Raw genomic sequence first — 13802 nt, 5'->3', positions numbered from 1 at the left:
GATCGGCCACTGTATTTAGTTCCATAAAAGGTCGATTTTCAATACAAAGAAATTTCGATATAACAAAGCATATTGCCGATTTTACCGACTTCGTTATATCGAGGTTTAACTGTATAAGTTGTTTCTAAAGTCGTGCGAGGAACACACAATGCTGTAACTGCTCCACTGAAATTCTAATTGCTATTTTGATAGTTTCACAAAGGCACTGGGAAATTTGGGATAAAGCTGAGGTGGGTGTCACCTTGTTATGGCAATGCACCAGTTTGCGCAGCAGAACCAGCCCATGATTACAAAGGGACTAAAACCAAACTAATGTTGAATTCCAATGGCAGATCCAGATCAAGTTTTTCTGCTCTGTATGGAGCAATCCTATTCCAATGGCAGAATGGCAGCGTGAGCTGTGTGTTCCAATCGCAGATTGGGACCAGCCGCTGATCCCAGATTGCTCCGTGGAGCAAAAATATTTGCTCCGTTGAAATCGGCAGATTTGACCGGAACTCCTCGTGACGTATTTCCTTCACCCGCCTCTGCTTCCTGTCACGGTCGCCTGTTTCCGGTCGCGGGCAGCTATGGATGACATGGGAAACGTGGACGCCGCTTCGTGCCGTGCGATTTTGTTCGCGCTCCTAGACAGCTCCGACTCGGACAGTACAATTTCCAAGTCGAGTGATGATTTTTCTGACACGGACAGTGAAGTGGGGTGGTGGGTTGCGCTTCCAAGCGCTTGTGCCTCTCTCTATTCTAGCGCCCTCTCACTTGATTTTCCTGTACTAAGTGCCCCTGCGAGAGCACACGCATTCCCTTCGCAGATATGGTGTGTGCACATGAGAGCGATCTCAGTCAGAGCGACGTGCTCTGTTCGTGATCCGGCCGAGCGCTCGCGATCTACCATTGAAATTCAACATAAAATACCTTGAGATGCAACTTCTTGTTATCCAAAGATTAATAAACATTTTATTTTTACGTGCTGTCCTTCTAATTTAGCTTGATTGGTTGCTGTTATAACCATACATTTGAAGTGGGGTGACATAGTGTTGTGACGACATGCTTATGTAAAGCAGAACAGCTATTTGTAGTACCGTCATTGTTATTGAAGACTCTACTATGTGTGAAATGTTTATTAGCATTTATTGCTTGCATCTGACTTGCATCTTCTTTTTATCATATGTTCATCAGGTTGACCTAGCAACAAGAAGGCAAGGCTTAAGTCTTGGAGTTGCAAAGAAAGAGCAGAAGCCAGTTCCCAAGTAAGTTTATGTTGCTGTAGTTTCCATTCTGCATTTCCTTGGGTTTATTTATTATTCAACCTGAGGTTTATTTATTACAGTCGAACCCGACTATATCGAACCCGTTTACATCGAATTATTCTATATATCGAACAATTTCTGGACACGATATAGTTACAATGAGTATATATCGCAAAAATTACGCTTACATCGAACAAAAATAGCGACACCCGATATATCGAACGTCAAGCGGCAGAAAGTGCCCCCGGAAGTTGGCTTTCCCTCGCGGTTGCGGAGAAAACCCGGCGGCGCGGCTCCATCCAACCGCTCTCCCTACTGTGACCGCGCCCGACTGCGCTGCCTCGGACGAGCCGTCGGCACCCCCCTTGCAAAAAATGATCCTGGCCCGCCCACAGCGCTTGCTCAGACAGCCAATCAGATGCTCTTGTGCCCTCGTCATGCAAGATGGCGAAAGTGCGACTTGTCTCGCCGTTTTTCTGTGCGCCTTGTAGGCCTTCTCTCGCAGTGTTGCCGTGATGAAGCGGAAGAATTTGCCTTTCGTCGTGATGCTCGCAATCATAAATCGTGTCGAACGCGGTGAGAAGTCGGATGTCCCCGCAGAGCACAACATTCCAAGGAGCACTCTCGGCGCGATCTTGAAGAATAAGGGGGAGATTAGGGCTAAAGCGTCCAAACTCGCGACCCGGTACCCGTGGCGCCCGACCCGTACGCACGGCCGCGTACGAGTGGTTAATCTGAAATTGCTTCAGCCGTGCCGACTTCCGCGTGCTCGGTGATGACCGTAAATTCTGATGAATGCGACGAAGCCGTTGCCAGTGTTGCCGAAGTTTAAAGCGAACTGTCAGAATTTTCGGAAGCTGTTGACGAATCAACGGTGGATGAGTTTGTGAGCGCAAATGATGTGTCGCGACCACGGGAGAGCCCAAAAACGAAGACTATATTGCCAACATCGTACCGAGCACAAGTGAAAGTGGGCACAATGAGGAAAGCAACGACGGTCCTTGGCCCACATCCTCCGAAGTGATTGGTGCGCTCGCACTAGTCCGGTGCTTCTGCGCGAATGCGGAAAGTTGCGGCCTCAGCTGCTCCGACTCCTTAATGTGGAAAAGTGCGTGCGTCGCAGGCAGTGAAATTGCCAAAGCAGAAGAAAATGCAGGACTATTTCGTGCGAAACTAAGCTAGCTTAATCAATAAAGTGATTTTATAAATGGTATGTGCTTTTATGACATCCAATTATTTAGCAGGCTTATATCGAATTATGCTCTATATCGAACTGATAGGCGTTTTTTTGCGAGTTCGATATAGCCGGGTTCGACTGTATCCATCCTGATCACACTTCTCATAACACCTGTTGGAAACATATAGATACTATGAAACCAAATCATTCTTGTACTAAAGTCTATAGTATTCACTTTCAGCCATAATGAGTAGCTTAACCTTTGACTTTTTTACATTTTTATACCTTTTTTAAAATGTGGTATTCAGCTTTCCTTCACTTGTTGCATTGGTGTAACTTGTTTTGCACGAATATTGTTCCTGATAAAGTGTGGAATTCCTACCAGTGAAATCGTTCCTCCAGTAATTCATGGAGTTTTTAACCTACGAGTTGGCATTGCTGTAGCCACAACAATCAAATAGCATTGACAGATACGGATAAAAATAGTCATTCAACACATGCCTGATATTGCATTGTCCCTCTAGTTCCTTTTGCTGCAAACAGCAATTATGAGATAGGAAATGGGTTTACTGTGTTCATTAACTAATTCATCACACTTTTGTTCAGGCACAGCACATAAAAAAGGCTTTAAAGTGGTCCTGAAACACCTCTCGCGCGTGTTGAAAAAAATGCAATCCGTGGATAGCATATGCTGCTGTGAACACCTCAACTAAATTTTGCAGTCGTGCACAGCACATAAAGCTCACAAGCAGAGCACGAAGTCAAATTTTTCTCAAACACTCTTTTAAAACATGGCCTTCTCCTCATCAACTTCAAAGCTGCCAGCGTCTCTCATATGTCATCATATGCACGATTCCCATGGACGGGTGCTACTGGCTGATAGCTGACATCAATCAAGAAGGGTATTTAGATCATTCCGCTTTTTTCAACTTACTGTGTATATCTATTGACGCAGTTTAATAAACAGGCTGAAGTAAGCGAAAATCTGTTTTCGAAATTCAATAAGAATTAGGTACTACTGGAAGAAGCTGACAATAGTCTCCTCAGGCTCGGCCGTGGCCACCCCCTTGGGAATTAAACTGTGGCCATGCTGCTTATCAGTGGCGTAGCCATGGGCCTGACGGCTGCCCAGGTGGTGCCACGACAATGCCGGTCAACAGAACCTACCAAGCAACATTAATAGGTTTCGGGTAGTACAAAATGTGATGCCCTGCTGGTGAATGCATGGTACCACGGCATATCTGCTCGTCTCAGAATTTTGGAGAATTTCGTGCTGGGATGCTTTGTAGCATGCCTTCAGTCGCCAAGGAAGCAAAGTGCTGGGCCAAATGCATGTACTGCGCACGAGAAGTCGCAGACGCTGTTTCGGTGCGCTCTCGCTATCCTGGGTGTGCTGCCCAAGTCTCACGATGCCAAGCTACAACAACAGACTGCTGCAATATGCATCCATTAGTTTAAGCATGTGCACCAACTCACAACTATGACCCAATAACAATAAATTACAATAAAACCTTGTTATAATGAAGTTGAAGGACGGGGTCGTCATTACTTCGTTATAACCATTAGTTCGTTATAGCCACTAGCCATTTCTATCCACAATTAGCAAGCAAGAGAGGATGTACTCACCACCAAATCCCACAGCAGCCCGCCACGCGAAAAAGAATACTGCCGTCACACGTAGAAAAACAAGTGAAAAAAAGACAGCGACGGATTGCTACTTTATTCACGCAAACGGCTCATCACTGATCGATCAACAACACACCAGCTGGCGGCTCACTTCGCAGAAAAAAAGTCCTTGATAGATTTTTGCCGCATCTTCAGGTGAATTATGGCTTTTTCAGCAGCAGGCACTAGTTCGAGCCCATCCTTGTCGTCATCGTGAGCGCTAAAGAAGCAGCGCAGCAAGTCTGCCACATCCAGTGCTTGTGCAGGCGTCAGTACATCGGGTTTGCCAATATCAGGCTTCCAGGCTGTCGTCGACACATTCGTCACTGTCGTCATTATAGGCACACCCGTCACCACGCGCACGATGTCCGCCTCTGTTAGCTCTTCCGTCGTCACCGCGTAAGCATCGGCACTGACATACGTGCAGAAGCTGTCACAGTCGCGCACAATGCCGGCATCAAGGAGAGCGTCCCATGATGACGCTTGAGGGCTTGGTCACCCGCAGCACCCTGTTGGGAATGGCCTGCCGAGGTGGCAACATACAAGTTTTCGCAGCCAGCTGCAGCTGCGAGCGTGGCAAGCTTCCCCAAAGATACCATAGAAGCCTTCAACACCTGCCGCGGTGACTCGTTTCGTAGGGGCCGCGAGGTGCTGCGTCAACAACCCTTCGGTGCCACATGACTAAACGCGATCAGCTATTGTTAATGAAATCGCCAACGCCTTCATGGTTCGACTGAAGCAGGGGGATTTCCTGGAAGGAGATGCCTTGCTGTGCCTTTTCACGGGCTTTTGAAGACTCCAGACAATGGGCAGCGGCGGAGGCCACTGTGCGAGGTCCGCTCTGGAATTTAGAGGTGCCGGCTGGGGTCGGGCATGACCATCTGGCTACGGGGACACAGGACAATGGACAACACGACAGCCGCGTTGCGAAGGTCAGCTCCGAGTGCAGTGAAAGTGCGTATGTGTGTGTGTAAACGGTCCCGCAGAGAGGCAGCTTCTTTAAGATAACGTCGAACGTTTTGCCTCACCTAGGGATCTAGGGAACACGAAGTGTTTAAAAACGACTGTTGTCGGCTGCTAGTGTGTGCTCGTCGGTGTGCTCTGTGCTCGTGAGCTGCGTGCTCGTGAATGTACTCGTGAGCTGTGTGCTCATTTGTTGTATGCTTCGTCTTGCAGGCTCCATTTGGGAGCCACACTAGACTGTGTAAATGTATCGCATGTTTAAAATGTAAATACTGTAAATAAATCCTGCTCGCCTACATCCCAACGAAGAATCAAGGTCCTCTCTACAGCTACGACTGCCAAATCTTACAACCCTCATTGGCGGCAGCACCGACATCTTCACTGTGACCGCTGCTGCTGACGCCAAATGAGGCATGCCGGAAACAACTGGCGATCGTGCTTGCCAGTACAGCCATCCAAGCACCCTGTAGCATCTCGATCGCCATGTGCAAGTCGATCGTGGACTCTTGCTTCATGCTCATATTGAGCAGAATCCGGTCGATCACACACTTGCGGTAGCCCAACTTAATGTTCATGATAACTCCTTGATAGAGGGGTTGTACAACTGCAGTGCAGCTTGGCGGCAAGAAGCATAGCTCGATGTTCTTGAGCTAAGCGGCAGTGTGGGGGGGCCTTGCAGTGAGCCAGTACAAAGCACATCTTGCGGTTCAGCTTGCCCAGCCGCTCATCCCACTCCCGCAGCCATTGCACGAAAATTTCTCTCGTCATCCAAGCCTTTCGGTTGGACACATAACTCACTTGGAGCCTTCGTTTGCCTTTGAAGCATCATAGTGACGCACTTTTGCCAACCACGAGGGCCGGCACCTTTTCCGACCCGTCCATTTTTGACACAAGCAACACGGTTACGCGGACCTTGCTCTGCTTACCGTCCTGGCAGTGCTCACCTTTGAGGGCCAATGTTTTTTGTGGCAGCATCTGGTAGAAGAGGATTGTCTCATCCGCGTTGAACAAATCCTTGGCGCTGTATTTTTCCAGCAGCTGTCCAACGTTGGTCTCGACCCACGCCACTGCAGCTTCGTAGTCAACATACTGCACTTCCTTGCTGACAGCCCTGCCGATGATGTCATGGCACTCCTTGAAACGCTGCAGCCAGCCAACACTCCCCACAAAATCATCATGCCCCATGATGCACGCGAAATGCCTCACTTTGTGCTGCAACAATGCCCGACTCACTTGCGTCCAAAAACCACTTGAAGACCGCCTTCTCTACAGCTTCGAAAGCAAGGGCTTGCAGCTTCTTTCTGTTGGTGACAACTTCTTTGCCGCTCAAAATCGTCAGCAGCGTGCTCAGTGCTATGCCGAAATCTTCAGCCACTTTATTTTTCACGCCGGACTTGACGGCTTTCAGCATAGCCACCTTCTGCTCGATTGATATCGTTTTGCGCTTCCGTTTGCTGTCGTACATCTCCTTTCTGGAAACTAGCACAAACAAACCTATAGAAACACTGATATCATTGATGTGCACGGAGGCAACGACAAGCAACAACAAAACCGCAGTCGGCGCCGTCCCATGCACGCAGCAGCCGACAGGTAGTTGGGTTGAGATATTGTGGCAAATGGACATGCTTTTTAGGGCTCCGTGGCGGCGACGAAATGATAAGCTTTTGTGCATGCTTTGAGCTTGCTTCTGTTCTTGATTTGCTGTTTTTTTTAGCCTTTAAATAATAATTGGAGAGTTTTCTTTTTTTTGTCTCTCTTTTTTCGTGTCATGGATGTGTTTCGTGTGCATTTGGTTTCTGCAGGATAGTCAGAGCGTCCTTTCGTGCCACATGCTTCAACACGTGCAACCCACTGGGACGTTAAGTCTTTATAGCCTTTAAATAGTAGCTTGGAAGTGACAAGACTAATAGGTATTAGTGGTTTTACAGTATGTGTTTTGGTAGGTGAGAGCGTGGCCTCGTGGTTAAACACAAACTAATATGTGTCATACCTTAAGTATCTGCGGCATTGATTGCTTTTAATACATTGGTGAGAATTGCTTTGAGACATTTTAAAGGTTTAGATCCTGTGTGTATCAGTTTTTGCTAGAAGGCATGAACTCTGCATTATTATAGTATTATGGTATTTGCATTAGAAAACGCCATGCAATACATTGCAAGAAAGCCGGGAAAGTGAGCAGTGTGCGGGGGGGGTCCCTCAAGGTAGATGAGGAGACGGATGAGAATGGAGAGGGAATCAAGTCAATCGGCACACACTGTGACATCGAGGCTAGCCTGAATAAAATTGAGGCTTTCCAGGAAGAGCTTGTCATACAGGTTGAAGAGCTCAGAAATGAGCTAAATATGGAGCCTGATGCACAGAAGGTAGTGGAAAAAAGACTTGAAGCTGCCAAAAAAAAGCTGAACAGGGCCGCCATTGTAAACAAGAATGGTCTGACAATGGAACGCAGTCCCCCGACGTGACAGTAGATGGAGTGTCAGCGAAGTATGTGAAATGCATGCAACGTGGTGAGGGGTTGCACCACTATTTATGTACAGTTCCCTATCTTATTGCCACAACTGACTCTCTGTGCCACGTCAATCGATCCATTTTCTTTCGCTTGTTCTCTCAGCAACGGCTTCTAAAACAGTTTCAACTGCTTTATATGAACTTTCGCTTAATTAGGTGGGCCATTTCGCTGTCAGAAATTCTTTTAGGTCCTGTAAATTCTTGTACATGGCAGTTTTCTAATAAAAAAAAATGATCCGCATACACCTTTAGGGACGACTGCATTTTTCATGGCTAAGCTAAAATGGGGCGCACTCTCGATGAGATGATCAACAGGCTACTCTCAGCGACAGCAGGTGCCTTTTGTGATAGCTGAACACCAAAATGAAACAAGAAATGAACCCTGAACACACACATAAAGCAAGCGAGACTTGCTATGTATAGCCCGGTGACAGCATAACTTGCAGAATAGTGCGACTTGTATACTACCCAGCCAATTTTGTCACTCGTCACCAAGTCGTTGCACAGCGTGTCAGGCACATGGCCCTCGTGACATTTCATCATGCATCACTATAGCGGTGACCATGATTGGGGTCCGTGCGCTGCTCAGCGTAGTTTAGCATATTTAGCATACACTCGCCTAGAGTTTGCTACCAGCTCGCCGGGTCTGCCCACCTTCAGCACGGTTTGTTGGACAAAAAGGCACCCGCATTCCATGACTTGTACTGTATTTGGTAGCGCACAGAGCCCTACGTATATATCAAACACTTTTTGAGGGCGAGAGCTACGCACAGAATTCAAAACAAAGCACAAAACAGGAGAGACCTTTGTTACTCTGTGGAACGGCAAACTTTCTATACTACCCAGCTAACTTGTTGACCATTGGCAGGTCATGCCACGGTGAGTTCAAACCTGCAGACTGTCAGCCCCATTGGGTCTCGCTAATTTCTGTTAGTTTTGAACACTCAACTAGCCTCAGACCGCATGTGCACTTGGCAGTGCGTGCTCACTCGCAGCTGCTTCTGGCTAGATGCATTGGCAGACATCGCCTTTATTGAGCTATTGACAGCTCTTCAAAATGTACAATTTGGATGTGGCTACCATCCATCGATCAAGCTGGCACAGGACAAAACAGATCTGCGCCACATAGCACAGTCAAACTGAAGTGCATTGGCACCAAGCACTCACTCCAGCCCTGTCATGCACAAAGCAAACGCTGCGCTTACGCACTACAGTTGCATGTAGCTGCAGTGTGCTACGTAGCCTAGATACCGTGGCCGCCACGGAGTGCCGCCACGGAGTGCCGCGACGATCCCGCTTGCTGAGCGCACTGTGGCTCGCTGAGTACAGCTGTGTTTGGCACATTGTAGGCACCAAAATTGGAAATATTGGCGTCTACGCAAACATACGAAATCTAATTTGAGCTCTGCGCCACGGTGACATTCAGTAGGAGTGTTGTGGGCATGCCTCAATTCACTGTAGCCTTCGCAGTGCAAGGCATTGAAAAAGTAGCGGGAGCATTGTGAAGGGGATCAAAGGTGATCTTTGATAACCAATTACTGCATTTCTCCTGAATGCATTGAAGTACTTTTTGCTGCAAAGTACTTCTGAAATAGTCTAGTTTAACTTCATATGCATTTCTGTACTGCGTTAGATAGTGTTGCAGGGCCCCTTTAAAAACGCAGTTAATGGCACAATGATGTGATACTGACAGCGTCTGCAGTATGGCGGTGACGACAGAACAATGAAGAAAACACCAGCTTGATGATGACAGTGGCACAGCGGTAAGACTAACAGCACCACAGTGACAGCAGTGATGATGATGACAGCACAGTAATCACAGCAACACGATGACATGACAACACTTTATTGACTGACACATAAATAAGCGCCAGCTCGCTGTTGCATGGAAGCTACTTGCTGCTTTAGATTTCAAGGGAGCTCCTTTGCATTGTTCATGAGTAGCTATCACTCGAAGTTTTCCTGGAGTACCGTGTTGGAGTTTCTTTTCAAGATTGTGAAGGAGCCGTTAAGTGCACTAAGTCATCAGGGCCTCATAACTGCTGTTCATAGTAGTTAAGAAAAGGAAAAGAAGTCCCCAGCTGCACGTGAACTTTTGATTTGCTTAATGCATTTGCTGTGCTACCAACTTGTTCCTGTAGTTTTATGGTTGTAAGCTCCTAAAGATATGCCACAAAAACACATTAAGCAACAATGAAAATATGAAAACTATTACTTTAGCTAGGGCAGCACACAGACAGGCTGAATGCACCAACATCTTTGTTTCACTGTCCACCAGGCATATGTCTCTTCTAATATCTGCAAAGTGACTTTCAGCCAGCCACAGGTGATCCTTGGTACGTTCACATCTTTACATGATCCAGACAAACTTTGGCAGTGCAGTCCAGCACACTGCTGTGACGCAATTGTTAAATACAGGGCTTGGCTCATGCTTATTATTTTGCAAGGTTTTTTACTTTTTAATGCATTAGCATTGTTAGGGTAGTTCATGCACTTTCCAAGGGATAACTATCTCTATCTATGTACGTTTGTATTTTAGTATCCAACCATTTTCCTGCCAACCTGGGTCGCTGTGTAATCCATTGTAGAATGGTTAGAGCATCAGGCTGCTTTGGAGGGAGCAGGGTTCGAGACCAACCGTCAGACCAACTTGAGTTACTCAGTATGCGTGTACATATGTGCTGCTCTTCAACTAAGCTATTTCCTACTGACATGGGTCACTGTAGATACGAGACTGGGTATCTACTGCACTTCAACAAAACTCTTCGATGCCAACTTTGGAGCACTGAATATGTGCCAGTAGGTATTTGCTGCTCTACAATGACAAAAAAATCCTTTAAATTTATCCTTTGTGTGGATCTCACCCGTGCTCTTGAGGCAAAGGAAAAACAATGCAGTAGTTCAAAAAATCACAGGGGCGTTTATTGCACCTTTCATACACTACGCTTGCTAGCCGAGTTGCTATCCACAAAACATGCTGATGGGTGCACGACAACTCGAGGAAGTCCGACTCATCGCGACCGGATAGAGAGCGAATATGTTCGCCTCATGCTGGACACTAACGCCTGGTCATTCGCGTGTATGGTCACGCGAATGCTGGCGCATTCGAATGAGGCCTCGCGAGACGGTCGGCGCACACGCAGAACGTCGGCGCTGCTTGCCGACGCCGAGCCCAAGAGGAAGAGCTTACTTCCTGTCATGGCCGACCAACCCCGCTGTTAGGTGGCGCTAGCAGTGCCACACTCGTGGCATTTCTCGTAATGCGCTGCAACCAGACTGACCGCTGCCGGCACTAGGCTAAGCGGAGAAGCCAAATCACAGGAGACGTAAGACGGGTAAATGCGGGGAAAACAGCATTTCAGGGGACGCGTGAGAGTCGCGCATCCTCACAGATGTTGGGCAGAATTGAACCCAGGATTCCTCAAGGACAGCAACCCTACAATTTAGCAGGCTGCGTCACTAATGCACTGCGTATGTGCTGCTTTTCAATGAATGTCTCTCACGCCAACTCTTTAGCGCGCTGTGCCATGAATGCGCTGCGTATGCGCCGCTCTTCGATGAAGCTCTCGCCAACTTGGGTCACTATGTATGTGCCACTGGGTGTGTGGCAAGCAAGGGAACAATTCTCAGCATTCGCATGCACTGATGTGCCACACTTCTCATCTTGGAAGCTACATGGGGACTTCTCGGCAGTGCCACTAGATGGTTCAGCACGTCCAGAAAGAAGTGCGAGAGAGGAGCCCGGCTGCTGCATAATGCATTTTTCAGTGTTGGCACACACTGGCACGCCATGCATTTAGGAGACGACGTGCAGGCTTTGCAGTGGTGCCACAGTTAGCCCTTTAACCCCCAATCCTGAGCTGTACTAGTCATGGGAGATTGTGCCAATATCACCAATGACGAATCACACTCGTTCAGCCTCATATTGTGCTGCTCCCACCGCCAAAGATGAGTTACAAGTCGGTAATGGGCTTTGGTTTCAACTTTCAACACTAGAGGGCTGTAGAAGTCCGGAAAAAATTTCGTTTTGTGCCTTTACGGCGAGTTAAGCCTGGCAACAGTGATTTAAAAATGGCGACACAAATGATGAATGCCAGTGGCAGCGGTGTGTCCAGAAAAAGAGCTCCTTCTTGGAGTAGTCCTGACAGGAGAGCTGCTGAAGACTTCGAATTTGTTTCCGACTCTGCCTTTTTTTTGCGAGTACGAGACGGCTTCAGATGGCGGCAAGAGCGACGGCTACAGTGACGATGATGTGGTGGGTAGTGCACATGAGTCGCAGCACATGAACACACAGAAACCACCGCCTACGCCTCCACAGTTTCTCTTTTGTTCAGTGCCTGGGATTTTGCCCCAGCCCACTGACGAGAAAAATTCTCGGCTGGTTCCAGGCGTTGTTTTTTTTACTGGGACATTATTGACCTTATTGTGACCGAGGCAAACTGTTATTTGGCCCCATATTTTGCTGCTCGGGGTTCTACATAGAAACTGGTAGACGTCATGAGATGATGGTATACCTTGTACTCATAATATTGCAGGGTATTGTTGGCGAACCACAAATTGAGATGAACTGGTCAACAAAAGTCTCGGCGGCACCTCTGTTCTGAAAAGCCATGAGCAGGAACCGCTTCCAGGCATTGAGGTGCTGGCTTCACTTCAACATGAAAATCATGGGCAAAGATACCTACCTAACCTCAGGCTGTGGAAGCTGTGGCCCGTGATGTCAAAGCTGAACGAGGCCTTCCTTGCAGCCTATGTGCCTGAGCAAGATGTATCTGTTGACGAGAGCCTCTTGCTTTTTAAGGGAAGATTAGTATGGAAGCAGTATCTGCCACTAAAACAAGAGAGTTTTGGCGTGAAAGTCTTATTGTAAGAATCCTCCACTAGCTACGTCTGCAATTTGACAGTCTGCACCGACAAAGGCATAGTAGATGTGGCCAGCAAGGAAGGAATGGGTACTATGGTTGTGATGGACCTTGTGCAGCCCTTTCTTTACAAAGGTCCTTGACAGATGACAATTGCTACAACTCCCCAGAGCTAGCTGATATGCTTCTCAAGCGGAAAACTGATGTTTATGAAACAGTTCATCCCAGAAGAAAGGACATGCCTGCATTCAAAAAACATCAGATTGAAAAAAGGTGGGATTGCTGCTTTCTAGTACGGGAAATGTCTCACCCTGCAATAGACAGACAAGAAGCTTGTCACTTTTCTAAGCAGAATTCATTTGCCCACAATGGAAGATGTCATCAACGGAAAGAATGAACAAGTTTCGAAGCCTACGATTGCTCTAGCCTAAACAGCACAATGGATGGTGTCAACCAGTCGGACCAAATTTTGTCGTACTATCTATCACTGTGCAAATGGTACAAAGTTTACTACAAGACACTCTTTTACCATTTTCTTAGCGTGGCTATCTTTAATGCCTTTTGCCTATAATAAGGCCTATTTTTGCCTTCAATAAGTCAGAAGGAACATTGAGCCTTCTTCTCCACATATTACTTGTGGAGTAAGATGCGGAGTAAGATAAGATCTTACGTTCACACTGACACCCGAACAAGACCAGGTCGCAGATCCCACTCCCCTATGACAAGGCTTAATGGCCTCCACTTTCCCCTAAAAGTCCCATCAACACTAAAAAAGCAGGAGTCAACATGGAGGTGACTTGTGTGCTTTCGTGCCCATTCGAAGGATGAAGAAAAGAATCGATGCAAAGAAACAAGGACATGATGTGAGGACTGCCAAGTTGGACTTTGTGCAACACCATGCTTTGAGACCACACAAAATTGGATTACTAAATTGATGAAATCTTGTTTGTGCGTGTATGAAGCATATCTGCGCACTTTGCTATTTTACGGCATGTTGTCGGTTCAGATAAATACGGCATATTTCAGTACGTTGTATCCCATTGTATGGAATGCATTGTATGTCTTGAGGGAAAGCCTAAAGAGCAGCTTTTTCTTCTCTCTCTCTCTCTCTTTTTAGTGTGTTAATTCTAACCAGAAACCAATCAAGTAACATGATTTTAGAATCATAATGGCATAGAAAATGTTACAACTACATTAAGAAATTTGGGGAATTTGGTACGTTTTACAGGAATTCATTTTGGGTCTAAAGGGCTAATGCAGTCGGAAAGAGGAGTCCATTTGCTTTACACGCCTTGTACATAGCACATTTCAATGGTGGCAATTTGTTGTGTTTCTATAGTTTATTCAATGATAAAGGCATGACCGTCGACAGTTGTCGTG

The 13802-nt window shown here is 46.9% G+C and overlaps 1 protein-coding gene across 1 annotated transcript in view; it reads left to right on the top strand.

Moving 5' to 3' along the window:
* LOC142581270 (putative RNA-binding protein 18) overlaps positions 1-13802 on the top strand; it is a 72027-nt gene that overhangs the window by 37563 nt on the left and 20662 nt on the right. The window contains exon 4 of the mRNA XM_075691199.1: positions 1177-1247. Coding sequence (XP_075547314.1) covers positions 1177-1247 — 71 coding nt within the window. The remainder of the gene's footprint in view (positions 1-1176; positions 1248-13802) is intronic.

This window comes from Dermacentor variabilis, chromosome 1 (genome assembly GCF_050947875.1).
Source record: "Dermacentor variabilis isolate Ectoservices chromosome 1, ASM5094787v1, whole genome shotgun sequence".
Taxonomy (NCBI): domain Eukaryota; kingdom Metazoa; phylum Arthropoda; class Arachnida; order Ixodida; family Ixodidae; genus Dermacentor; species Dermacentor variabilis.
The sequence above is the reverse complement of the archived record's forward strand: the minus strand, read 5'-3'. Positions and strand labels throughout refer to the sequence as shown.